The sequence below is a fragment of the Eublepharis macularius genome, chromosome 4, assembly GCF_028583425.1.
Source record: "Eublepharis macularius isolate TG4126 chromosome 4, MPM_Emac_v1.0, whole genome shotgun sequence".
In the NCBI taxonomy this organism is placed as follows: domain Eukaryota; kingdom Metazoa; phylum Chordata; class Lepidosauria; order Squamata; family Eublepharidae; genus Eublepharis; species Eublepharis macularius.
This window is the reverse complement of record NC_072793.1, coordinates 75,956,226-75,982,247: the sequence shown is the minus strand read 5'-3', so window position 1 is coordinate 75,982,247 and position 26,022 is coordinate 75,956,226. Positions and strand designations below refer to the sequence as shown.

At 46.3% G+C, this 26,022-nt stretch overlaps 1 protein-coding gene across 1 annotated transcript in view; it reads left to right on the top strand.

Moving 5' to 3' along the window:
- The first annotated feature begins 1,810 nt into the window (after positions 1 to 1,810).
- The window catches only part of TRPC7 (transient receptor potential cation channel subfamily C member 7), a 174,589-nt gene continuing 150,377 nt past the window's right edge, over positions 1,811 to 26,022 (top strand). Inside the window, exons 1-2 of the mRNA XM_054976355.1 lie at positions 1,811 to 1,878; positions 7,078 to 7,855. Of these exons, the coding sequence (XP_054832330.1) occupies positions 1,811 to 1,878; positions 7,078 to 7,855 (846 nt within the window). The remainder of the gene's footprint in view (positions 1,879 to 7,077; positions 7,856 to 26,022) is intronic.

The following is a 26,022-nucleotide window of genomic DNA, read 5'->3' as shown; positions in this document are numbered from 1 at the left end:
GGGGGCTCTCTGCTTCACTTCTTTCAAAGCCTTTACCTCTCTAAATAGTGGGTGACTTGGGGGGAGCTTTCCTGCCTGGCTTTTGAGGTGAAGGGGGGGCTGCTACTGGCCTCTGTGAAACACCCACTCTTTGACGACTGGCAGCATGCTTTGGGGGGCTCTCTGCTTCACTTCTTTCAAAGCCTTTCACTCCCTAAATAGTGGGTGACTTGGGCGGAGCTTTCCTGCCTGGCTTTTGAGGTGCAAGGGGGGGCTGCTACTGGCCTCTGTGAAACACCCACTCTCTGACGACTGGCAGCATGCTTTGGGGGGCTCTCTGCATTGTCTCCCCCTTTGCATGGGCACCTGCTGTCCCCTCTGGCCAGGGGGCAATGGGTTCCCTGAATCATGTCCCCCCCGCAAAGGCAGGAAGGTGGTTGAGTTCTGTTGCTGATGCGGCTGTCATGTTTCTGTCCCCTCCTCCTCTCAGGAACCACGCTGACCCATCCAAGCAATGTCTCCTGTCCTGCCCATCCCCCACATTCCGCAAAGGCAGGACGGCAGATCCGGTCTGCCTCCCACTTCACAAGGGAGTCTCCTGTTACTGCTCCCTCCTTGGTTACATACACAGTTGCGATCGAGCAGCCGATTGTAACATATAGGGGTGGAGTTGGTTGTCGACGTGGCGGCTCCCCTGTCAACGGGACTGACAAGACCTCTTTCAGCTGGGTGGGAAAGTTTCATGCTGCAACTGAGGACCTCAGCGGCGAGGCAGGAAGGTGGGTGGGTGCAGTCGGGTGATGTCGGCTACTGTGCTGCTCTCTCTTTGGTTAGCCTGGTTGTGTGATCCCGCAACAAAGGATACAGTCGGTTGACAATGTGGAGGATCCACGACGGGACCTCTTTCAGTTGGGTGGGGATGTGTCCTGCAACTCTGGTCCTTTCTGGCGAGGCAGGAAGGTGGATCTGCTGGCGCTGCTGCAATGTCCCTCGGTGGGACCCTCGGCTAAGGAGGACAGTCAATAGCTGAGGGACCTTCCCCCCCTCCCCCTCCTCATGACGACACATAGTGTCCTTCGTGTCCTCCTCATGATGACAGGTCCTGTCCCTTCCATCCTTTCTGCTGAGGCAGGAAGTTGGGTGAGGTCAGCTGCCGCCGAGTTTACGCTAAGATGGAGCTTCAGGTGTGGTCACCTGGTAGCTGTGGGATCAGGCTTCCCCCGGGCGAATGTGGCCTCCTTTCCCCCCCTCAGCAAAAATACCAGTGTGCTCTATTTTGGCCTGTCAGGAACGGGGGGAACCTCCCCCTCCCCCTCCTCATGATGACAAGTCCTGTCCCTGGTATCCTCCTCCTGACGACAAGCCCTGTCCCTCGTATCCTCCTCCTGACAACACGTCCTGTCCCTGGTATCCTCCTCATGATTACAAGTCCTGTCCCTGGTATCCTCCTCCTGATGACAAGCCCTGTCCTTTGTATCCTCCTCGTGATGACAAGCCCTGTCCCTGGTATCCTCCTCCTGACAACAAGCCCTGTCCCTCGTACCTTCTAAGTACCTCCTCTTATTTTTCCATTATAATTTGTACTAACTACTTCCATTATAATTTGTATGTTGACAAAACAGTCTAAGGCACGACTGTTGTCCCCCCCATCCTTTCTGGTGAGGCAGGAAGGTGAATATGCTGTGGGGGAGGGAGCTGCTGTGCCCACATGTCCTTCCTTTGCTGACGCCGTCACGTTTGGGGAAGTGGGTATTGTCGGCAACTGTCCTGCTCCTGCGAGTGCAAGGGCCCCTCTGAGTGGGGAGGCTGCTTCCGCTCCCTCCCCCCAGGCATGGGGGAGGGGGCTGCAGTGCCCGCATGTCCTTCTTTTGCCGACACCGCCACATTCGGTTCAGTGAAGTAGGTGTTGTCGGTGACTTTCCTGCTCCTGTGAGCACAAGGGCCCCTCCAACTGGGGAGTCCGCTTCTGCTCCCTTCCTCCAGGTGTGGGGGAGGGGTCCGCAGTGCCCGCATGTCCTTCCTTTGTTGACGTCACTACATTCGGTGAAGTGGGTGTCATCGGCAACCATCCTGCTCCTATGAGTGCAAGGGCCCCTCTGAGGGTCAATCCTCAAAGTCCAGTGACAAGTAGGACAGTGGCCCAGGTCAGAGCCCTGCCCCTAACCCAAGCAAGCAGACACACCATGTCACTGAGGTGGGACTCATTGTCCACTACCCAAAGAGGCTCCCTCTGAACAGGGTAGCATAAGTCTCCTTCCCTCGAGGTGTGGAAGACATCCTTTCCATCCCTCCCGTGCCTTCCATTCCAGCAAGGGGCCTTTGAATTGCTACATGATCTCCTGTTGCGGAGTTAGCTTTCACTCAAGTACATCCATTCATTTCCCATTATGGGGAGTTGGTCTCCCCACCCCCAGGGAGGGCATCTATTGTTGATGCAGCCCCATGTAGATGGGTTTTGTGGGCAGCCACCTCTCCTGGACAGGAGCACAAGTCTCCCTCCTTCCACCAAGGGTGGGTAAGGGTCAGTCAGAATAGGGGAGGGGAAGTTGTTGTTTGTCTCTTTGGAAAAGTGATGATCGAGGAGTGTTACATGAGAACCTTTGGTGGAGAAAGTCTACTCAAGTGAAAATCTGTGGGAAAAACAAGGCCTTTCTGAATCGAACAGGTTCTCGAACCTGTTCTTGAACCGGGCCAGTCCGTTAAAAAGTTCGTGGTCCATGGTCCGTGGAAGTCCACAAACCCAGAACCGGCAGTTCATGGTCGCCTCCCGGTCCGTGCCCATCTCTATTCATTAATTCTAATTCAATAATTCCCTTTGGATTCTCACTTAGATGCTCTTCTGTAAGAGAATAGTGGCTTTAAGATAAACGAGAGTATGCCCTAGAAGACTGAAATGTTCAGCCACTAGCTTCTGAATATTGAAATTTTAATGTCAGATTTATATCTATTTATTCTTGTGTTAGGACTGGTCTTTTTGTACAAAACAGAGTAGATGGGCATTGCTGAAACATGTTGGCATATATTATGTTGGGCTGAGTGAATGAGTGAATTTAAGATGCTATTATATGATTAGGTTTTGTGATTGTGTTGCTTGAACATATGTGATGTTGGCATCTAGATTTGTCAAATGGTCTAGTTTCCAAGCTTGTGCCTTTGTTGTGCAGTCCATTTTTGTATGTGAGAAATTCTTTTAGGTCAGAGGTCTGTCTGTAGGCAAGGAAAGATCTGTGTGAAAGAATATTATTGTCAATGATAGGCATGTCATACAATTAGATGAAATTGAGCCTCTCTGCCAAGTTGATCATAAATGTTGACTTCCTGTTATCAGCAGGACATCACAATATTGATAACAATATATAACTTACATTTCTCCCTCAGCCTGTCTAGACCTGGTTTAGGTAGGTGATTAGAATTTTTGCTTGACATATATGCTTGAAGTGGGTGCTGGGCATATATTTTGTCTTTGGGGTTCTGGCAAGGTACATGCAAGGGCTGTTAGATGAGACTAGTTTCAGAAAAATATTTAAAAATACACATCACAGATGAAACAATGGAATTGGCTGCCTAGGGATCTGGCGTGTTCCCCCTCATTGGCATTCTTCAATGAGCAGCGGGACGAATACTTGTTGGAGATGCTTTAGGCTGTTCCTGCATTGGTCAGGGGTTGGTCTAGACCCCTTTCAACTCTATGATTTATGATTCTATGATCTCTGGTTAGGTTATGAATATATTTCTCCTAGTCTTAAACCGCAAAAGCTAAGATTGAAATAGCATCACTCAGACCTTCCATGCATTCAGATTGTTCTTTTTCCTTTTGGTGTCTTATAACGTTTACTGAAGCAACAATATGGTCAGTCAACTAAGAACTTCACAACAGTTTTCCCCTCTTTAGCCCTGACAAAGCACAAGATAATGTATTGATCTAAGCTAGGGCACAATCCAGAAGTAAACTGTTATTCCATTCTAGAAACTTTGATCTGACCATTCCTAACAGCTTAAAAATATAAGTCCATGACATTAGGGATAAAAATCAGCACCTCACTAATTTTATGCATGTATTGTAACCTGTGTTTAAAATATTTGATTGAGAATATTTTTTATATTTTACAGCTTCAAAAGACTTGCCCTTCCTTCTAGAGATTATAAAATGTGTGTGTGTGGAATAAAGTGAGAGAAGGAACCATTAACATTATCTAACAAAACAGGAATTTGTTCCAATTTAATTTCACCCAATAATAATAATAATTATCACAATCCTAGGATTTCCACTTGAGTAATCTCATTACTCCTTTATATCATGGTTAACATTCTCAGTAAATATCCACACCATTATATGCAGTTTCCGAAATCCCTAGGGATTCTCTAACAAGGAATTGCATGTAATATGGAACATTTTTAATTTTTACTTTTTAAAATGTGGCATGAGACTTCTGCTGGAGCGCTGCCAAGCTTATGCATTTAAATTTAGGGCTCTATTATGAAGACAAATGACTTCAGGGAGGCAGCTTGGGTTATAAAGTGCTCCAACAGTTCCAGCTTTCAAACAATATATTGTAATGCTGCTGAGAACCTGGAAAACAGTCTTGCTGTAAATTATTGAATCTATGCCCTTCTTTCACCTGTATTTAATTGTTGTGGGAATTATTCCAGGTAGTATTGAATTATTGATCATACAATTTATTGTGGTAAATTCCAACTTGTGTGACTCTCTGAAGGTGCTATTCACCATGAAAACTTTTTTTTTACTTCATTAAACTCTGGATCAAATCTCAAGATCTATGTAGTTAATGCTGGAATCCTAAAAAGAGTTAACTCCAGTGAAATCAATGGGCTTAAACTGGAGTAACTCTGCTTAGAATTACACTGTAAGTATGCCACGGTCCAAAATTAAAATAAAAATTTAAAAAGGATCCCCAAGAAACTAATCTAGACAACACAGAGAGACGAAATGGTTTAATTATAATGAACACAATCTTGCCAATGTCAAACACAAATAAATCTCATTATTTCAATGTCAGAGGGTCTTTTTACACAATATGTTTCTGCATGGGCATGCACTAGTTGTAATGTGCTCCCTGCAGACACACGTCAGCTGAAGGGTTTCTCTTTAAAAAAAGAGAAAACGCTCAAACAAACTCAGAATGACACCTCAAGGGGAGGGATCGTTTCTGGCTTCCCCCAAGCCATTTTACTGTATGAGAACAGCACATAGGTAAGGGAGTTATTTTGCTGACTTCACTGTTCCTAGTGGAGAATGTGCACAGATTCTCCATGAGAAGCTGCAAAATCAGTGAAATAACTCCCCCTGCACATGGTTTTCATGAGAAAGTGGAATTGGGGAAAGGGCAGGAGGCTTTTCTCACCCAGACGGAATGAAGAGGCAGACTCAAGTTTTGGGTACTAATGGGCCATTTTATTTTGGCAACAACATAACATTAAACATAATACAGCAAGGGCCTAACTAGTGGTACAGGGCAGGCCCTGGGGTCATCCCTGGACCTCCACCCTTACCTGTCTCGGTGAGCCCTGCTGCCCCGGGTGTGAACGATCCAATATGTATGGCTGGGACCCAGGTGGCCAGGTGAATGGAACCCCCACCAAGCCTATAGCACCCCAGCCATACTTGTACATGGGGTCCCACGCAGCAGTCTGCCCTCTCAGCTGGCAGCCGTCAAATAATACCAGCGATTCTGACAGACCCCTATGTGCCAAGGCATTCATCAGCCCACTCATTTCTCCCAAACTCTATCCTGCCAAGGAAAACCTATTTATGACACCACCACAAAGCCAATTACCACAACCCATGCAAGAAGTGCAAGGTAGGCAAAAAACTCTGAACTCTGTCAGCCAATTGGAGAAAGGAGAAAAAATTCCTACTTGGCCCCAATAACTAGTGACAACAAAGAAGAAAGGGAGGGGAAGCCCCCACAAACTCAAACCAAACAAGCGGGGGGAGGGGAATAGAGGCATCAAGTTACAACCTAAAATATAAAATATATTTCAAGAAATATATTTCAAGAAATATATAAAATATATTTCTTGAATATATTTCAAGAAGATGTGCACAAAATATAGGTTAAAAACAAGTTAAAAACATAAAGCCAGAAAGGCAGGCTGCATACATATGTTAAAATTTGCTAAAACATTTTCCATAGACAGATAATGACATAGTTCAATGACCAACACAAAGAGAGACCATACGTGTTTTGGCCCTAAGGCCTTCCTCAGTGGTCAATTGTACAATATTTATAATCAAACACACCACATATTCAGAAACCAATATAGAAATGCTCCGAGTCCTGCTACTTTATTTCTTGTATTGTGTGGTATAATATAAATGTTACTGCAGACCAGGACTACTCTCACACAACGCTCTTCATTTGGTATTGTATTCTGAGGCTTGGTTTCCACTGAATTTGGGTGTGTTTTATCAATCTGCAGCCTGCCATTTTTAACTTGTTTTTAACCTATATTTTGTGCACATCCATAATAAATACCTTCTTGAAATATTTTTTACATTATAGGTTGAAACTTGACCCCTCTATTTCCCCCCTCCCCCAATAACTAGCAACCTGCTAAACCTACACTACTGCAGGGCAGGTGGGTTGGCCAAGCACAAGGCAAACTGCTGAGGAGGGCTTGGGCAGAGCTGCCTCAAGTGCTTGTCTCTGCCTCCTCCCCTCATCCCCGGATGTCAGGAAAAGCATACTGCATATCCTCTGCAGGGGAGGGCATAGGCGACCCCCAATCCAAAGCAGCTACACTGCTGACTAAGGGGGCTGAATTCCTCCCCCTGCAGCACTGTTCTGAGCTTGTCTGAGCTCTCTCTCCCTCTTTTTTTTTTAAAAAGCAGTTCCCTTCAGTTGACATGTGTCTGCAGGGAGCACATTAAACCAGTGCATAGCCATGCAGAAACACATTGTGTAGCAAGACTGAGAGTTAAGCACATCATAACTCTCTTGTATTGAGATCAATTAGGATAAAAGTGATTCTCCATGGCCAAATTATGCCCCAAATAATACAATGCCCCAAATAAACAATGCAGTATCTTTTAGAAATCCATTGCATTCTAATCCATATTCTTACCTTTTCATTCAGGCTTGGAAACCACAGTTCTAAAGCCATGCATCGGCGGCATACCACCCTTCGGGAGAAGGGAAGGAGGCAGGCTACTCGAGGCCCAGCCTACATGTTCAATGAAAAGGGCACCAGCTTGACACCAGAAGAAGAACGCTTCTTAGATTCCGCAGAATATGGCAACATTCCCGTGGTACGGAAAATGCTGGAGGAATCCAAAACTTTGAATTTTAATTGTGTTGATTACATGGGACAAAATGCCCTGCAACTAGCAGTGGGCAATGAACATCTGGAAGTAACTGAACTTCTTCTGAAGAAGGAGAATCTGGCTCGTGTTGGGGATGCACTCCTGTTAGCCATCAGCAAAGGATACGTGCGCATTGTGGAAGCAATACTGAACCATCCAGCCTTTGCTCAAGGACAGCGTCTCACTCTCAGTCCCCTTGAGCAAGAACTACGAGATGATGATTTTTACGCTTATGATGAAGATGGAACACGCTTTTCCCATGACATTACTCCTATCATACTTGCTGCTCATTGCCAAGAATATGAAATTGTTCATATCTTGCTACTGAAAGGGGCACGGATAGAAAGGCCTCATGACTACTTCTGTAAGTGCAATGAATGCATTGAGAAGCAAAGGAAGGATTCCTTCAGTCATTCCCGATCAAGAATGAATGCCTACAAAGGATTAGCAAGTGCTGCTTATTTGTCTCTTTCTAGTGAGGACCCTGTTCTTACCGCTTTGGAGCTAAGCAACGAGCTCGCAAGATTAGCCAACATTGAGACCGAATTTAAGGTAACACAAAATGATTCCCTTGCCCCAATTTTTCCCTGCTGTTGAACCTGTTAATGAAATGGTGTCACATATTTTGCATGGATACTGACATTTTAGGGTTCAAGGCAAAGCTACAAAAAGTAAATACTGAAATAACATAGCAATGAATTTGATAACTTCCCAGTATTATATTATTACGGCTATCCATTAGGAAGTAAAAAAAAAAAAAGATGAATGGTTTTGATTTTCCACAATAAAAACAAAAATGAAAAAGCGTTTATATTTCTTCTTAACTGATTGTTATAGTCTAATAGATTTTCACATTCTAACTAAATCTTAAAAAGTGAATTTTCATATATTTATTTACTTGTATTTTTACTGAGGCTTATGATGGATATTAACTCAAGATTTACTGAAACGTTATTGGGGTTATGAACGTGTTATTTAAGACTAGATGGACATAAATTTTGGTTGTTGAGTTGTTCTAGAAACTGTAACTGGGTGCTTAATCTCCATCCATTTATATACTCCATCTCAAGACTTCTGTTTTTGAAATGTTGGATAAGTAGCTGTTTGCAAGGTCAGAAGCATGTTGGTGATATTGATTTCCAAGAGCCTGGTCAGCTTGGCCATCAAGAGGCTTTTCAATCTGCTGCTAGAACTGGGCCCTCAAGATATATGTTAGAATGCTTCTCAGCAATGTTCAAAAGGCTCTGGCTTTTTCTGTTGTATTAAAGCTGAGTGTACAACAGATTTGCTCTCACATGATCCTACTTCACTCTCCAATATTTGTGATATTGTAATGCCAACTTCAGAGAGTCATAATTACAGAAATTGTAGTAAATTTTCAGGGCAAGAGATGAACAGAAGTGGTTTCCCGTTGTCTGCCTGTGCAGAGTGATTCTGGATTTTCCTGGTGGACTCCCATACAAGTGCTAACTAGATGTGACCCTGCTTAGTTTTGGAGATCTGGTAAGATTGGGCTATTCTGGGCTATCCAGGTCAGGGCATCTTTGGAATAGCATTTCCCAATATATTTCTTCATGCAATGTGTTTATCTGGGGACAGCTGAAAGAAATCAGAAGGAGCACTATTTTGCCTGTGCAGTCAGGCCTCTAGAAAATGTCAATAATAGCAATGTGCTTTTGTGGAAATTACCAGGATGACTATTCAAAATCTGGAACTATTGCAGCATTTGTATTGATAAAAAGCTAATTTTATGGATTAGACTGAGATTCTTCATAAGTTTTATCAATAAAGAAAGAAAGTGAACTCTGGGCAGGATTGTAAAGTGCTTGATTCTATGAATTGGTACTTACATAAAATTGGACCATATAAAGAACAGACAAAGAACTGGCAATGTTTTAAGACAGGGTATAGATTCCAATTATCATGATACCATGCATATACTTGATTGCAGGCCAGCACTGAATGGGGGAGGGGATCTGGGGGGGGCAAAGTGACAAAATACTACAGTGTTGGAGTTAAAAGAGGCCACATATTTATTGATATTAGAGCTTACAGAGCATTGGCGCTGCATACTGCACTGATCTGAGCATCAGCTGACCAGCCTGCCAGTCGATGACCCCCATACACCCTCAGATCCCTGCTGTAGCAGGAAACCATGGGATGACAGATAATGGGATGTCACATGGGTTTAGTCCCCTGTGTGGATCCCCTGCCACCTGGGAGTGAAGTAGATTTGACAGCCGCCAAGCTGGGCATGCACCTGCCTTGCCTCATTCCCCAGACCCCTTAAAGGGATCCCCTTAATAGTGAAACTGAGCTCATGGGCTGTTTCCACTCAAATAGATTAGTTCCCAGTGCCCAAATTGCCACAAGAGCCACAAAACAGCTCCTATCAGGTGCTGAGGGTCAGGTCCCAGCTTCTTCAACAAGGGCTGGCTGTGGATCTGTGTGAGACTATGCCTCATGCTTCTCCACCCCTGATGTAGTGGCAGACATGTACCCACTCCTCTCCCTGCTCAGCCCACAACCTGGACCCCCAGGTGAGTCTGGGGGTGGTGGTGTATATTTGTAATAGAAATGAAGGTTATGGATATAAATGATGTATTGGTTGAAGGAGGAGTTGCATGTCTATCAATGCACACTAAACATAGATCAAGGAGTTTTATTTACTTTCAGATGAAAATGTAAGATACAGTGAACGTGAGCAATAATTTGATATAATAAAGTAATAACTAAAGGCAAAATGTCCCAGTCCTATTTGCAAAACAATTATGAGGGATGCTATGATGTCACTGAAATAAATAAACAAAGAAATAGACTATGCATATGACACTGACATTCACAAATTTAAAGAAGTCACCCTCCCCATCTGTAAAACTGTGCAATGCACATTAGTGCTCTTTACAGGTAATGATGTATTAAAGTTCAATGGCCTTTTCTTAAATATTTATAGCTATAACCAACATAAAATTTTGGAGTTCGTAAATCAAAGTTATTTGAACATATGCCAGTGTTGCTTTTTATTATAGCAACTGGATGCATGTTTCTTCCACTGCTTTCACACACATTGGATAATGTACTTTCAATGCAAGGAATAAGTATATTTTCTCTTAGAAGAGATTAGTGAATTTTGGGTTGATGGATAGAGCAAATACAAATTACAATTATTTACAGTAGGGAATAACAGAATTCTGCTTTAGAACAATTTCTCAGGGTCAAGCTGGATGTGCAGGTTTTTAAAAAGTTGGGTCTGGGTTCCCAAGAGCCACCTCAGGTTTCCTGCAGCCACACAGCAACTTTGGAAAATGACTGTTAAAAATAGAGCCCAAATGGCCTCAGAATGTCCCTGTGGGGGGAAGAAGGGCTCCTCCCTCCCCCTCACACTATTTCCCTGTGTCACAATAGCACAGGGGGACTTTCTTCCTCTGGTTTTATTGTTTCATGTGCACAGAATACTCCACAAAAGCACAAAAAAGAGGTGGCGCTGCCTCTTTCCCTCACTCGGGCTGGCCTTGCTTGAGGGATGGAGTGGCAAAGCGAGGCTCAGCCCACGCCACACCACCGCCTTTTTCTTTTGCTGGGGCCAGCCTTGTTGAAGAGTAGAGCAGCAGAGCAAGGCCTGGACACCTCTTTCCCACACAGATTGTTGCCAGGTGTCCGGTATCTTGATCCCTTTTCCCCCGACAGTTCAAAAGAATACCAGACTGTCTGGGTCAAAACTAGACACCTGGCAACCCTAATGATGACTACAGTTATGGGGGGGGGGGGTAAAATCTTAAGTGTGGAATCAGCATTTGGGGGAAAGTTTACATGCCTTCTCTGTCCATAGTTTCTCCTTCCCTAAACAGCTTTTTAAACAAAGGCTGCAGTCTCATGCATTTGCACATAACTTGCTTGTGTACTTTCTAAGAGTCGGTTCTGATAATACACTCAATTTTTAGTGTATTCTCTGCATATTATATCTTTACCTTCTCAGAATGACTGAGAAATGGCTCTGAAAAGGGAATAACTCATGTTGTCCCCAAAACTGATTGATTTATTCAGGTCTCTGTGACTTTAGGACCTGAAGTGGGGGGTGGGGGGAGCCACTCTTATCAATACTGGGGGAAAATATCACCACTGTAACTGCAGCTCTTTTTTCCCTTAAACAACTCCCAAATCATACAAAATAATTAATTGAAATACAATGCATCACCCTGAAATGCATTCATCTTTCTGTCTCTAGAGGTACATGTACGTTTGTAAAGGGCTTGGAAGCCATTCAGAAAAAGAAATGAAATTTGGAAACTAAGATCTGAATTGCAAGAAGTGCTTGTGGGCTATTTATACATAGTGAACATACAAAGTGTTAATGAGTGAAATAGCTGTGAAACAAAGTCTGCAATAGAAATCCTTTTCAAATTTATAGCTATTGATTGCCTGGTCATGTTTCTAATTCTGAGAGTAGGTGCTAACCAAGGTCAATATTTAACTGCAGAAATCCAACCCTGAATATCAGTATTTCCAGCTAGAAACTGGTAGCTGACCTCTGTGATAAAAATGATCATAAAAGTAGAAAAGAAACAGAGGCATATGGGTGCAATAATGTAAGAGATCAAAAGGATATACCTGCTCAGTCACAAACATGGGATCTAGAAGGTGAGGTTTGCAAATGTAATTGGAAAAAAAACTGTGGGTGCTATTCCTTATGACTAGTAATCTCTCTTTGGGGCTGAGAGACTAGGATGTTGAAAAAATATTGTATACAAATAGTATCATTGAACATATATATCATGTTTGAAGTTGAGAGATTCCAGGGGGGGCAGTTTGTTTGAGTGAGTATGATATTTCAGTTCAAGGTAGTTGATTTCTGTAGATGAAGCTTACTCACATTTATTTACATATGGATTCTAGGTGAAGTAAATAAAGTTGTAATTTCTAAAATAAACTATAACCTCATTCACAAATTTATTTTCTTGGAATTGTATGCTACTGATTTAACTGATGCCAATTTTTTATTGTAACCATGACTACTAGAGTCTGATCTGTTAATCTGTGATATTCGTCAAATGTTATTGTCACAAGTGCAGTGTTCAGAAGTAAAGGAAGAATGAAATGTAACTCTAATATTTATTGTGTTTCACTAAGTATGTAAGCCTATAAAACTATTTAAGTTTTCAAATGTTATGATTTATTTATTGTTTGTTGTATTTTTACTCCCCCAAAATTGGTTATCAAAAGTAGTTTCCAGGAATTTATACATTGACACAAATATCCATTAAAACATAAGTTTAATGTTCTAGATAAAAGCATCCTGGAAAATCTGGGTTGGCAGGTCTTCCTGGCCATTGTCTGGAGGTGGGGGGGACTTACCAGGGGGCACACACATGAGCATCAGCCCTGGCGGATGATGTAATTTCCAGCATGGCCCAGAAGCAAAGACATCACATGGGCTGATAATAGTCACGTGCCCCCCATTCTGTTTGCCTGTTTCCTCCCACCAATCAGCTGGGGATTAGCAGGCTGAGGCAGGGATTGCTGTAAGAACCTACCAAGCCTATGGAAAAGTGACTCACCACTGCCTCTTTTTCCTCTTGGCTCTCTTATGGCACTCAATAGCTTGGAAACCGAAGGTGATTTCAGCTAGTTTGAGGCATGACAAAACAACAAATTTTGTAGGCAGATGTGGAATATGGGGAGCCAATAAACATTTTTGTTTCAAGAAAGCAGATGCCGGCCACATTCCAAGTGTAACTAAGGAGTGTTTGCATGTTACATGTTAACGAGGACACCACTATGTGTCATATGTACCAGTGATATATTCCATAACAAATGTGAGAAACACTTGTGCTTAGAAGTTTGTTTCATTACTTTTGGTTTTGTTATTAATTATTCAGTTTTTTCATATGGTTTTGTTTTATTTCTTTGTTATTGTTGTTTCCATTTTGTAATTATTTCCCATCAGTCTCAAGGGAATTCCCACCCTCTCTCCCCTGTGCCCACTTACCTGGCTGGCAGGGGGGTATGCTCCCTGGGGCACCCCCTCCCCGGGTGGTGCACCGCAACCCTGGGTGCAGGGCACGCTCCTGTTCCGCGAGAGCAGGTGGCAGCAGAGAGAAAGCAGGCGGTGGTTGCAAGAGCATGCCGCTCTCACTGCTGCTGCCATGGCCACCGTGGCCCGATCTCTCACCACAACCACTGCCATCCCTCTGCAGCCAGCACCGGCAAGGACAAGGGGCATGGTAGCGGCGAGAGAGTGAGCTGCGGTGGCCATGGCCTGCTTTCTCTCACCACCACCACCACCACCACACACCTTGTCCCTGCCGGCGTGGGCAGCACAGGGGCAGCTGTGGCCGCAGCAAGAGAGAGAGCAGGCCATGGCCACCGCAGCTTGCTCTCTCACCACTGCTGCCCCTGTGCTGCCCACGCCAGCAGGGACAAGGGGCACAGCGGCGGCAACGGCGAGAGAGACAGAGAGAGCTGCCCACTGTCTCTGCCCTCCCTGGTGTGCACGATGTGTCATCCCTGCATGATGATGTCACTCCTGAAGTGACGTCATCTTGTACACCAGGAGCGCGCACGCGCAAAGCACGCACACAGACACAACAAGGGAAGCCCCAACGAGGTAGGAGCCAGCGTCCCAGTCTCCCCGCTGGGAGACTTGAGGGACCTGGCAACCCTAAGGCAAGGGCATTTGATGGCACTGGGTAGATATGCAGCCACAAGAGAATCTTGAGGTAGATTTGCTTGGGTTTAGAGGCAAGCAGAGAAAGGCAGACTGCAAGGGGAAATTTGCCCCAGTTAGGCAGGCATTGGGTGGAGAGATGAGGGCAAAGTTCCACCTCAGTTCTTCATGACCAAAGTACTTCACACATTTAAGTAAACCTAGTGGCTATAGCTTGTAGTCAGGCAAGACAGTCTAGGGCCTCTGACTAAGGAACAAAGTTTATGGAAATGTTGGCTGCCTTGTAAATGTGAAACTACTAGAGTCAGAGAGAGGCAAAACTGCAATAAGAAACAGGAAACAATAAACAGAAATCATGTTTTTTTCCTCATTAGAGGCTGTTTGGATGGGGATTTTTTTTTGTTTTCATATTAATAATTACAAAAATTATGAAACATCCCTTTTTTGTAATTACTAACAAAATGCACAAATCTAATGGGAGGGTTGCAAATCTTATGTCCATTGCGCAAATTTAGGACCAAATCACACTTTGCAAAGCCCATGTATTGGATACATGGCCCATGCACCTGGAGATCTGTGCTGGGAACTCAATTCCAGGCACTTGTAGGCTTAGTTCAGATTTGGGTTGCAAAACACAAGATGAAGGGTTTTAGCTTTCCTCCTGCACTGACCTGCATTCTGACCTGAAATGGTCCTGCAGAGCTCTTATTTGATCCACTGGGAAGCTTACATGTAGCCATCAGTACATGTAAGTGTATGGTGCACATCTGGAAATTGAGCTTCTAGAACAGATCTGTACAAAGTTCACATGGAGGGATATGTGTACTCTGCAATGTATGAATTAGCTCTCTGGATCATGTATGTGCAGCCAAAAAGGGGAAGGAGCATCCCTTGGCATCTTGCATGTGAACATGTGGATGTATTTCATAATGCATGCAGTACATTAAGAGGAAGTGGCAAGATGGGTAGCCTAGCTGGGTTGGGGAGAGGCCACATATTCAAGGTCTTTGTTCAAGGTCTCTGAAAGCAGAATTCTGTCACTAAGAAGAATGTGAGAAAGAAGCAGCTGCTTCCTCAGTACCTGCCAATAATAGTCAACATAGCACGGAGAACAGCATTTCATTTCCACCCTGCTTACAGATACAAGAAAGAGTATTTCTGAGTATTTTGATATATTGTCTTCAGGCCACTAAAAGTAAACACTGCAAGGGTATCAGCAAAAAGACCATTCTTCACCTGGCAGTTGGCCATACACCCTTAGGAAGACCCTCCAAGTTAACCACACATTTGAGAAACCCTGCTCTAAAATAAGAATCAATAGGAGGTAGGTGTATACAGAAAAGCAATCCAAATATTACTGCATCTGACAATGAAAACTTTTCAATTCTACAAATTAAGGCTAAACATTACATTTTTTTTTTCAAAAGTATTTAATTCCAGGGTTCAAGAATGGAGGGGTGGGTGGAGAATTTCCTTTGCAGGAACATCTGATTTCACATTAATTGAGAAGATGTGGAGCTATGTAGTGTCGGAGCAACACAGTCACAGACCACAGGATACTTTGCTCCATCTTTTTGACTTCTGGACTTATTGCTGCTAAGAACTCAGCCTGAACAAATTCTGGAATGAGCAAAGGATTAAGTAAAGGGATGGCCCATGTACTATAATAATAAAAATAACGGCATTTATGTACAGCTCTTCAAGACAAATAGTGTTCCACTCAGAGCGGTGAACAAGATCAATGTTATCATTATCCCACAATACAGCTGGGGAGCTAGTGCTGGCAGGAGTGGCTTACCCAAGGTCACCTACTGAGCTTACAGAAGTAGTGGGATTTGAACCAGCAGAGTGCTGATTCACAACCCAACTACTTGACCACTCATTTACAGTACTATATGCCTTTATTAATATCCAAACTCTTCCGAAGAGAAATCAAAGTTCCTTAAATATGCAGTCAAGATTCAGCAGACTTTTGGCTTAGGTAATCTTATCTATGTGGTTCAGCAGAAAGGGAAAGCTATATTTCTGTAAGATTCCCTTCTGCTATAATTTCAACTGTCATAACTAGAGATGGGCATGAACCGGAAAAAACCCGAACCATGTCGTTCACGGTTCGTCAAACTTCACAAACCACAAACTTTCACGAACCTGCCTCTGGTTCTTGAACTGGTTTGTTTGGTTTGTAAAAACATCACATAAAGGTCAGAAAATCAACTTCCGGATCAGCAGAAAGTCACTTCCAGGCCAGCAAAAGTTCACTTCTGGGTCAGCAGAAGGTCTGCAAGAAGTCCATCCCCTGTTGTCTAGGAAACTGATTGATTGGCACCAGGCTGTCTGCAGTGACAAACCAAAAAACAAACAAAACAAACCAGCCTAAAGTTCATGGCGGTTCATCAGAAATGGGATCTGATGAATCTCTGGTTCACAAACCACGAACCGGCCTGGTTCATGCTTAATTTTGGTTCGTATTTCGGTTCGTGCCCATCTCTAGTCATAACCTTTGCCCTCTCATTCTTTCAACCCCCCTCTCCCCGCCATCTTTTATTAAATGTGTGGTAAGAGTCTTGATCCTTTGTGAACCTTCATGTGGGAAGACATCCTGCTGACTTCTTGTGAAAATGAATACTGCCATGTGGATAGGCCAGAATGTTGTTCCAGTGGTGAAATGTTATTTGTGCTTTAATGTAATAAAATCTTGAGGAGAGTTCATTTCTGTAATGAGCATTGCATTCAACTTTAAACTCCCTTCAAGCTCACACTGATACAGTTTTAACATCAAATAAACCAGTTTGACAATGATATAACGAGATTCCACCTGCAGGTTCAAAAATTTAAGTATATGTGCCCTCAAACATGTTATAGTCACAATTGATAAAGTGCTGTTCTGCACATATTCCATTCAATTAAGTTTTGGTTTTAGATTGAACCCAGGATATAAACTTGGGAATGTTTAATTGGTTTGACCTGTGTGTCACAATACCATATGTATTTTAGAACAACTGTTAAATAACAAGTTTAAATTATACAATGGCTTGGTGAATATGCAGAAATCCTACTCTAAGGTTAAAATGTTCTATTTAAATTGAGAATAGCAAATTCTCATCCTAAATGAGAAAAGAAAAATTCCATTCTCAAGTACAACTTTCCTTTTCTTTATATTCATCCAGCAGTGTTGCTGAAGATGTTTCTTGCATGAATAAGTCGATTACATTTTCTGCAATAGCTTGGAAATATGTCGATCGGAATTGAAAGCTAGAACTTGAGATATGAAATGTCACCTTCACATGAAGGAATATGCAGAGATTTTAAAATAATGGTTACCACCTGCACAGGAAGTGAAATAAATAAGATCAGTAAGTATAAAAATGGCTGGCTTTTCACTGATCTCTTCAAATGATCATATATGTAGCAAACAATTTCATGATCATGCCCTTCTGAATAATCTATCACACGACATGTCAGACTTTAATGGTGCTAAATGAAAACCACTGAAGTTTCAACAGAAGTTGAATCTTTCTTTCTTTCTTTCTTTCTTTCTTTCTTTCTTTCTTTCTTTCTTTCTTTCTTTCTTTCTTTCTTTCTTTCTTTCTTTCTTCCTTCCTTCCTTCCTTCCTTCCTTCCTTCCTTCCTTCCTTCCTTCCTTCCTTCCTTCCTTTCTATTACTGTTCATTTGACCCAGTGGTCTTGAACAGCCACTAAGAGTTTATGTTTAGGTAGTTAATGGGAAACTACCCACGTAATGATAGGGTTTATGCAGCTGCTTTAGAATGTTTCCATATTTCTACAATGGTGGCCAAAAATCCAACAACCCTATATATAACCTATCCATCTTCATTGCTCAGTAGTCTGGAAGTCTTGGCAGTTGGAGAAACAGAATCCTTACTAATTAGAGGGGAAAACCAGCTCCTGTCTAAGTTTTAAGCTTAAAAGTATGTGGTCAACGGATTCAATACAATTAAGGTCACAATTACATGTTCTTTCTGAGTATGGAATATCAGCATATCTACCTGACAAGACTGCAGATGGTAAAGCATTAAGATGCACCAACATGAAGGCGCGTCTATATGTTAAATCATAAAAATTCATTGGGATACAAACTGGTAGGGGAATGTCAACTGTGAAGGTTGAGTAAACTCTTCCTGACCTTACTGTTGTTCTTTTGTAATCCAGATGTTTCAAATGAATTCCAATCAGATGTCTTAGCTCATCAACATTTGCTCTCTCCATCAGTTCTGTTGAAATCCTTAGGCACATTAGCTTGTAATTCACCAATTTGGCCCAGTTGCTCTTATGACTGTCTACTTTAATAAGACCAAGCAAACTTAACTCTGGGTCTGACTGCAGGACCTTTAACTTTAAACTGAATGCCATCCTCCATGCCCTAGCTTCATTTCAGCCATTTCAGTTATTAGAAAAACACCGGCCACACATTTAGATGCCTGAGTTGAATTTTACATTGTTCTTATTTTTCAGCTATGTGCCTCTTCCTCTGTGCTACCGTATTCATACTAAAGGCCAGGCCTTGTGTGTTTTTTCAAAGCTCATTCACTTTTGAGAGGTGATCACTTTGAGTCTTTGTGAGAAAGGAAGCAATGTCCAAATAATCCTGTTTATTAATCTAAGCAAATCAAATTAAAAAATCACAAAATTGAACAATTTCACCAGTCAGAAATGTTTTTAAAGGATTTTGAGCATTGGGAGTGCAGACTAGAGTCCACATGGGCTGTACATATTGCCATTAGAAATGCTGCTTATTGACCAGGGCCTCTGAACGCCTCAGATATACTCATTAGAAGTTTTTATACTTTATACTTTTCTTCCAAATTATATTTTGGCTGAACCATTCATATCTTCCTTTTTTTAAAAAAAAGATTTTTTTATTGGATGGGTTTACAAACATACATATAAAAATCATTATCATTATTCACCCCATTGCATTATCCCCATCCTTCCCCTTCCCCTTTTCTGGTGACTCCCAGCAGTTTTCCATACCCAACTTAATCATATAAATTCTTAAGGTCTATAATAATAATGTAATAATGTAATATATATCTATATTATACCTATCAAATCTCTTTAATTATCTTAACAATCTACACTAACTATATTGCTTATCTTAGTTAAAAATATATAAATTATATAAGTAATAATAGGTACATATTGCCACACCAGTCAGAAAAGAGACGGACACCATGTTGGATCTAAGGGCCACTTTATTAACTATATACAAACAACACAAGCCAAACAGCGGCAAGGACCTAAAGCGGTACAGGTCAAGCCACGGTGTCCCACACTGGACCACCGCCTTGACCTGTCTGGGCGAGCCCCGAAGCCCCAGGTGGGACCCATCCAGTAGATGGGGCGGACCCAGCCGGTCAGGCAAATTTGGTCACCCCCCCTTTAAGCTCCTGACACCTCAGCCGTATAGCAGTGAGGGAAAGGACTCGCAGGCTGGGGTTCCCGAAGGCAGCCTGCCTGTGGGCCTGGCAGCCGTCACAGCAGTACCAGCCCTTTAGGCAGGCCCCTCTTCCCACATAGGGAAGCGCCAAGGGTGCTCACCGTCCCGCACCCTACTTCTACAAACCAGCCATGACTCACCTAAACAGCACCACCTCACACCAAATTCCTCAATCCCCAACTATCGGTGCAAGGTAGGCGAAAAAACCCCTTTACCCAAGCCAATTCGGAAAGGGGGAAAAAATTCCTACCTGGCCCCTTAACGGCAGCCAGCTAATCCTACACCAATAAAATTAGGGAGAGGCGGGTGGGCCGAGCGACTGAGCTGTACTGAGCTGGGAGGGCAGAGCTGCGTCACTAACGCTCGCTCAGCCCTCCCAGCAACTCCTTATATGGAGGGAGGGGGCGGTGCCGTCCATCCCTCCAGTGCAGCAATAAACGGCCCCTGGCTGAGCAGCATCGCTGCTTGCCAGGAAGGGGCCGAATTGCCACACCAGTCAGAAAAGAGACGGACACCATGTTGGATCTAAGGGCCACTTTATTAACTATATACAAACAACACAAGCCAAACAGCGGCAAGGACCTAAAGCGGTACAGGTCAAGCCACGGTGTCCCACACTGGACCACCGCCTTGACCTGTCTGGGCGAGCCCCGAAGCCCCAGGTGGGACCCATCCAGTAGATGGGGCGGACCCAGCCGGCCAGGCAAATTTGGTCACCCCCCCCTTTAAGCTCCTGACACCTCAGCAGTATAGCAGTGAGGGAAAGGACTCGCAGGCTGGGGTTCCCGAAGGCAGCCTGCCTGTGGGCCTGGCAGCCGTCACAGCAGTACCAGCCCTTTAGGCAGGCCCCTCTTCCCACATAGGGAAGCGCCAAGGGTGCTCACCGTCCCGCACCCTACTCCTACAAACCAGCCAACGCCAGGGCCAAGCCTCTGCTTAGGCCCTGGCGCCCCACTGGTAGCCTAAAGCCAACTGCAGTCCTTGCCGCAAATCATCAAGGAATATCCGGTTGCCTGTCACGGACAAGTGCACCCCATCACCCCTGTAGAGGTCGGGGAATTCGGCCCTGATCCTGGGGTGAGGCAAATAAACGCCTAACCCCTCCCCCAAACCCTTCTGGATGGCCCTATTGGCCTTCATCCTGGCCCGCTCAATGGCCTGGCGATCTCCCGCCTCCCTCCAGACTCGCCGAGGAATCATAGCCGACCACATGATCAGCACTCCTGGCCACCGTGCTGCAATAAGGCGCATATCAAATAGCGCCTGGGAAGATAACGCCTTACCCCACATCAAACCCAAATCGTTTCCCCCTAAATGCACAACAAGGATGTGGGGTGGCGGGTCATACCCAACTCCAAACAGCAATGGCAACAGGCCCGGCCACCGAAGACCTCGACGGCCCCGCCATTCAACTGTAGCCCGGTCGCTTAGCCCGAGCTGGGACCCAACCGGCGTCCTACGTGCTTGATGGGCAGCCCAGAAGACAAAACTGTGCCCACAAATCAAGATGCGTTGACGTCCAACCCGTGACGCAGGACCTAAGAAAAACAACAATTAGTAACATTCAAACATGCTTAAGTGGACGCACATAGGACTGGTAGGCAGCTGACCGCCACCTACCAACCTTTTGAATAGCCTGACCTGAATAACCCATGGCAGCGGCCGTCAAAGCCACTCCAATCCGAAAGGAATGAGTTCCAAAACTCACACCTTGCAGCCCCAGCGTCGCCAGAGCACGCTTAGTCACTGCCCAGAACTGGTATCGGGTTAAGGGAAAACCATCCAGGTGCCGAAAAAGGTACCCCTGCTCACTTCCCCGCACATGCCAATACCTCTTCAATGCACGGACTGGGCACAGCTCCACCTCAGAGCAAGAGCCCAACCGAATACAAGCCCCTTTACGCATCTGGTCCGTCTTGGACCAGCGTATCGTCAGGGAAACTGTATCACCATCAAAAGCCAGGTCACTTGCCATAAGAGCGCGGCCAGACCTATCCTTACAGGAGGAAACCACCAGCTCCCCAACCCGGAGGGCCCCAAAAAAGGCTGTCAACGCAGCCGCGTGAAAGAGCCGTGCCTCATAGCCTGATGCACAAACCTTCTTCCATACCGCACCAAGACCCTTAAGAACGGACGGGGAAATGGGCTGACGCGGATCCTTGTGGACCGCACACTCCCTGGACCAACCTTTGAGCATCTTCCGCACCCGGAAATCGCCCGTGGCCTCAGGAAATCCCCGAGCTTTGCTAATGAAGGCCAGGGCGGCCAGTTGCCCCTTAATGGACTTCACCGCCAGCCCCCGAACCTTCTGGTGGACACAAAACTGAATAATGTGCTCGACCGGAATGGGCCAGGTGTTACCAGTCCCAGCATCCCGTCTGAACCCCTCCAACTGGCCTACCGCTCTAAAATACGCCCTCCGTGTACTGGGTGCGATGGCTAGCTGGATGGCACGGCACGCCTCGACCTCCCAAGCAGCCAAAGCTCTGGAGGCATCGCTGCTGGACGATAATCCGCCTCCGGGGCAAGCTGCCAGAAACGCTCCATCTGTTGGCGAGACAAAGCGTCCGCCACACCGTTGCACACACCAGGAACGTGTCTAGCTTTAAACAATATATTGTGCCGCAGGCACAATAATGTAAATGCCCTCACCAATCGCATGACCCTGGGGGACTTAGAGGTCAAGGAGTTGACAACATGAACCACAGCCAAATTGTCACACCAAAAGTGGACAGTGTGGTTCGCCAGCTCCTCCCCCCACAGATGAACTGCTACCAGAATAGGAAAAAACTCTAAAAAGGTTAAGTCCTTAACCACGTCTGATGCCAGCCAATCAGCGGGCCACTGTTCAGCACACCAGTGCCTCCGGAAATAAACTCCGAAGCCAGTGGAACCCGAGGCATCAGATGTGACTTGCAACTCCGCCTCGAGCAACAAGTCCTCCCGCCAAAAGGTAACGCCATTAAAGTCACTCAAGAATTCCATCCACACCTCCAAATCAGCGTGCATGCCACCCGTAACTTGCAACCTGTGATGGGGTGCACGCAGGCGAGCCATGGCGTCACAAAAACGACGCAAAAACGGCCTCCCAGGGGCAATAGCTTTGCATGCAAAATTAAGGTGCCCCACAAGCTGTTGCAGCTCGACCAAGGAAGCCTTGTGCTTACCCTTGAAGTCCCGCAAACGGGCCCTGAGCTCCTCAATTTTATCCCAAGGCAATCGCAAGGATTGCTGAACAGTGTCCAACTCAATACCGAAAAAGGTGAGTATCGTAGATGGACCCTCCATCTTCTCGTGAGCCAATGGAACCCCCAGCTCCACTGCCATCTCCATAACGGTAGCCAAGAGCCTGGCACATTGAGACGACTGTGCCCACCCAACGAATAAAAAATCATCTAAATAGTGGGCGGAGTCACTGCAAGCGGCACGCCTCCTCAATTCCCACTCCAGGAATGAGCTGAAGCGCTCAAAGGCTGCACAAGACACGGAGCAACCCATTGGCAGGGCACGGTCCATGTAATACTCACCTTCGAAGGCAAACCCCAAGAGCTCAAAATCCAGTGGGTGGACCGGAAGAAGACGAAATGCAGACTTGATGTCGCATTTCGCCATATCCGCGCCCACCCCACACCGGCGCACCACCTGCACAGCCTGGTCGAAAGAGGTGTACCGTACTGAACATAAGTGGTCTGGAATGGCATCGTTAACTGAACCCCCTTTCGGGTAGGAAAGGTGATGGATAAGGCGATACTCGCCCACCGCCTTCTTCGGCACCACCCCCAAAGGAGACACCCGAAAATTGGGGGTTGGAGGGGTCGCAAACGGCCCCAAAACTCTGCCTTCCGCACATTCTTTCCGGATTTTTTGTCTAACTATATCCTCCCTGCCTTGAACAGAACGTAAATTCTCGGCCATGAACGGGGCCCTAGAACCTTGAACGGGGATTCTGAAACCATCCCTGAAACCTGCCAACAAATAAACTGCATCCTCCTTGAGAGGATAATAACGTAACAGGCGTTCAAGGACCCTCAGCCTTACCGGGCTGGGGCCCTTTTCCAGGAGGCTGCTGGCCACTGGGACCACCACCTCCCTGCTTTTTGCCTCCCCAACCCTGCCGGGCTTTCCCACAGGTATTGTAGGGGTGCTGGCCCACACAAGATGGGCATTCATGCCGGAAACGGCAAGGTTTTCTAGGGCAGGTACCTTTATACGCATACTCCCAGCAGAGCAGCCGGGGTTGAACCTGCTGCCCCGCCCCACTGCGGGTATTGGTTGATTGGGCGCTGCGTGAAACTACATGGCCGCTGTCCGAACGATCCCCTAAGTTTGGCTTAGCAGGGGACATCACCGACAACCACAGCTGTTGGTGAATGCGGTCCCACGGAAGGCCAGGGTTCATAGCTGCCCGCATACGGAACTCCTCATCGTACTGCATCCATGCAGCCCCTGAGAAGCCCGTATAACCTTTCAGTATGATGTCCAAATACTGAAACAGTGATGCAGCCCGACCGGGCTGTGCCCTGGCAATCACCCCGGCATAAATCAAAAAACCAGGCAGCCAATTGTTCCAGGTCCTATCGACCCGTCTCCTTTTCAAACGCTCCTTGTCCCTGTCGTCCATCTCGTCTTTATCCTTCTTCTCTAACTCACGGTAGAGAAGGGAAAAGACGTCAACATACTCCCCACGAAGGATTTTATCCCTCGTGGCCTGCGCCAAGTGATCACCTAAAGGAAGGGCCGTGTCACCAAACGGCAGAGCATGGAAAGGGACCTGGCCATAGTTCAATGCTTGATAGGGATAATAACCCCAGGGGCCGGCTGACAATCCCGGCCAACCAAAGGGGGAACACCCCCAAGCCTGAAAAGGAACCGCCTGCTGCTGAGCGCCAGTTGGAATGCCCTGATTAAGGACGGGCTGCACCGGGCCTGCAAGAGCAGCCGTCGTGTTGGAGGGGGCATCCAGCGCACTACTAACCGACCCACTGGCTGTGCCCTGCGCCCACGGGCCCCAAGGCCACGGATAAGTGTAATGTGGTGCAATGTCCTTACCAGCCGGCTCCACTGGGTCCACAGCCACTGCCACAGGCGGTAACTCCTCGGGCAAGTCAACCACTTCAGCCGCCGGTTCCTGGACATTCGACACCGTCACTGCACGGCCACTGCTGGTTCCAGCCGCTGGGGATCCAGAAGCGCCCTCCAAAACTGATAAACGACGCAAAATGTCACGATTAGTAGCGTCCCTAGCTGTGCGCCGCACAGGCCGTATTGCTCGCACCCCTTGTTGTGCAGAGCCCATGTCCCCTTTAGCCTGTTCAAGAGCCTCCAGACGCCTTAAGATATTCTGTTGGTCCCCCAAGGAGTCATCTTCATCAGAAGACGAAATAGCCGGGGGAGGGGGCCGTTTAGATGGCGCCCTCCTAGCAGGCTGCTTCCCTTTGGAAGCTCCTTTACCTTTCTTGGGAGCCATAGTGAGTCCCACCTATAGTACAATACCACAACCTCTGGCGTCACTTCCTTAGGCCTTAGGCTGAGTCAGGCCCCCCAACACCAAACAAGGCTAACCTTGCTTAGCTTCCAAGATCTGATGAGTATGGACGAGCCACCAAAAGGCAACCAGGAAAAAATTTCCCTCACCGGGCCGCAGTAATTACTAGGCAAGACTGCCTTGGCCGCACCTTATTCTAAAAAAGGGGGGGCGCCCCAAACATGAATGAGCACCAACCCCTCTGAGCACCCACTCGGCAGACCCAGCCAACGTGCAGCACAGCCCTTCCCACTAGGTCACACTGCCCGCTGTTCAACAGGAGCGGTCAAATTGGCTGACTCCACAGGGCCCACACAAAATGGCCACCGGACCTTGGTGACAAAATGGCGGCCGGACCCAGGGGCTAGCTAATAACGTGGCCCTCTAGGCTCGTTCCACCAGGGCGACGCCCGCACAGGGAGGCCCACACCAGGGCTTCCCTCCTGCCCCAAAACTGCACTGCAAAAAGGAGGGGGGGCTGGGCTAACTTCCAACCCACGCCCCAATAACCACCCCACCCAGGTAGCCTGCCTCCCTGTGCCTTGAACGGCAAGTAAGAGGCCGCCCAGCTGCGGGCCGCGGAACACGGGCCACAAAAACCCCCTACTGCTCTGCTGCTCCTTGACGGCCTGATGCCGCCGACGGAGAAAGAGGAGGCCGCGCAGCCGCGCCGCGCCTCAGCCGTCCAGCGCACTCCGAAGCCGCGGGACGACAACGACGCCTCCGATGCTGCCCAGAAGCTGCTCTGCTGCGCCGTGCCTCGCCCGTCCCGCCCAGAGACCAGCAAACGCGCCTGTGCTCTAGGCCCCCAATCGCTCGCTGGAGACGTCTGTCTCCTCCGAGCGACTGAGCTGCACTGAGCTGGGAGGGCAGAGCTGCGTCACTAACGCTCGCTCAGCCCTCCCAGCAACTCCTTATATGGAGGGAGGGGGTGGTGCCGTCCATCCCTCCGGTGCAGCAATAAACGGCCCCTGGCTGAGCAGCATCGCTGCTTGCCAGGAAGGGGCCGAATACTAACTAAAAAAACCCTACATATATATATATATATATATAACATACTATTCCTTACATAC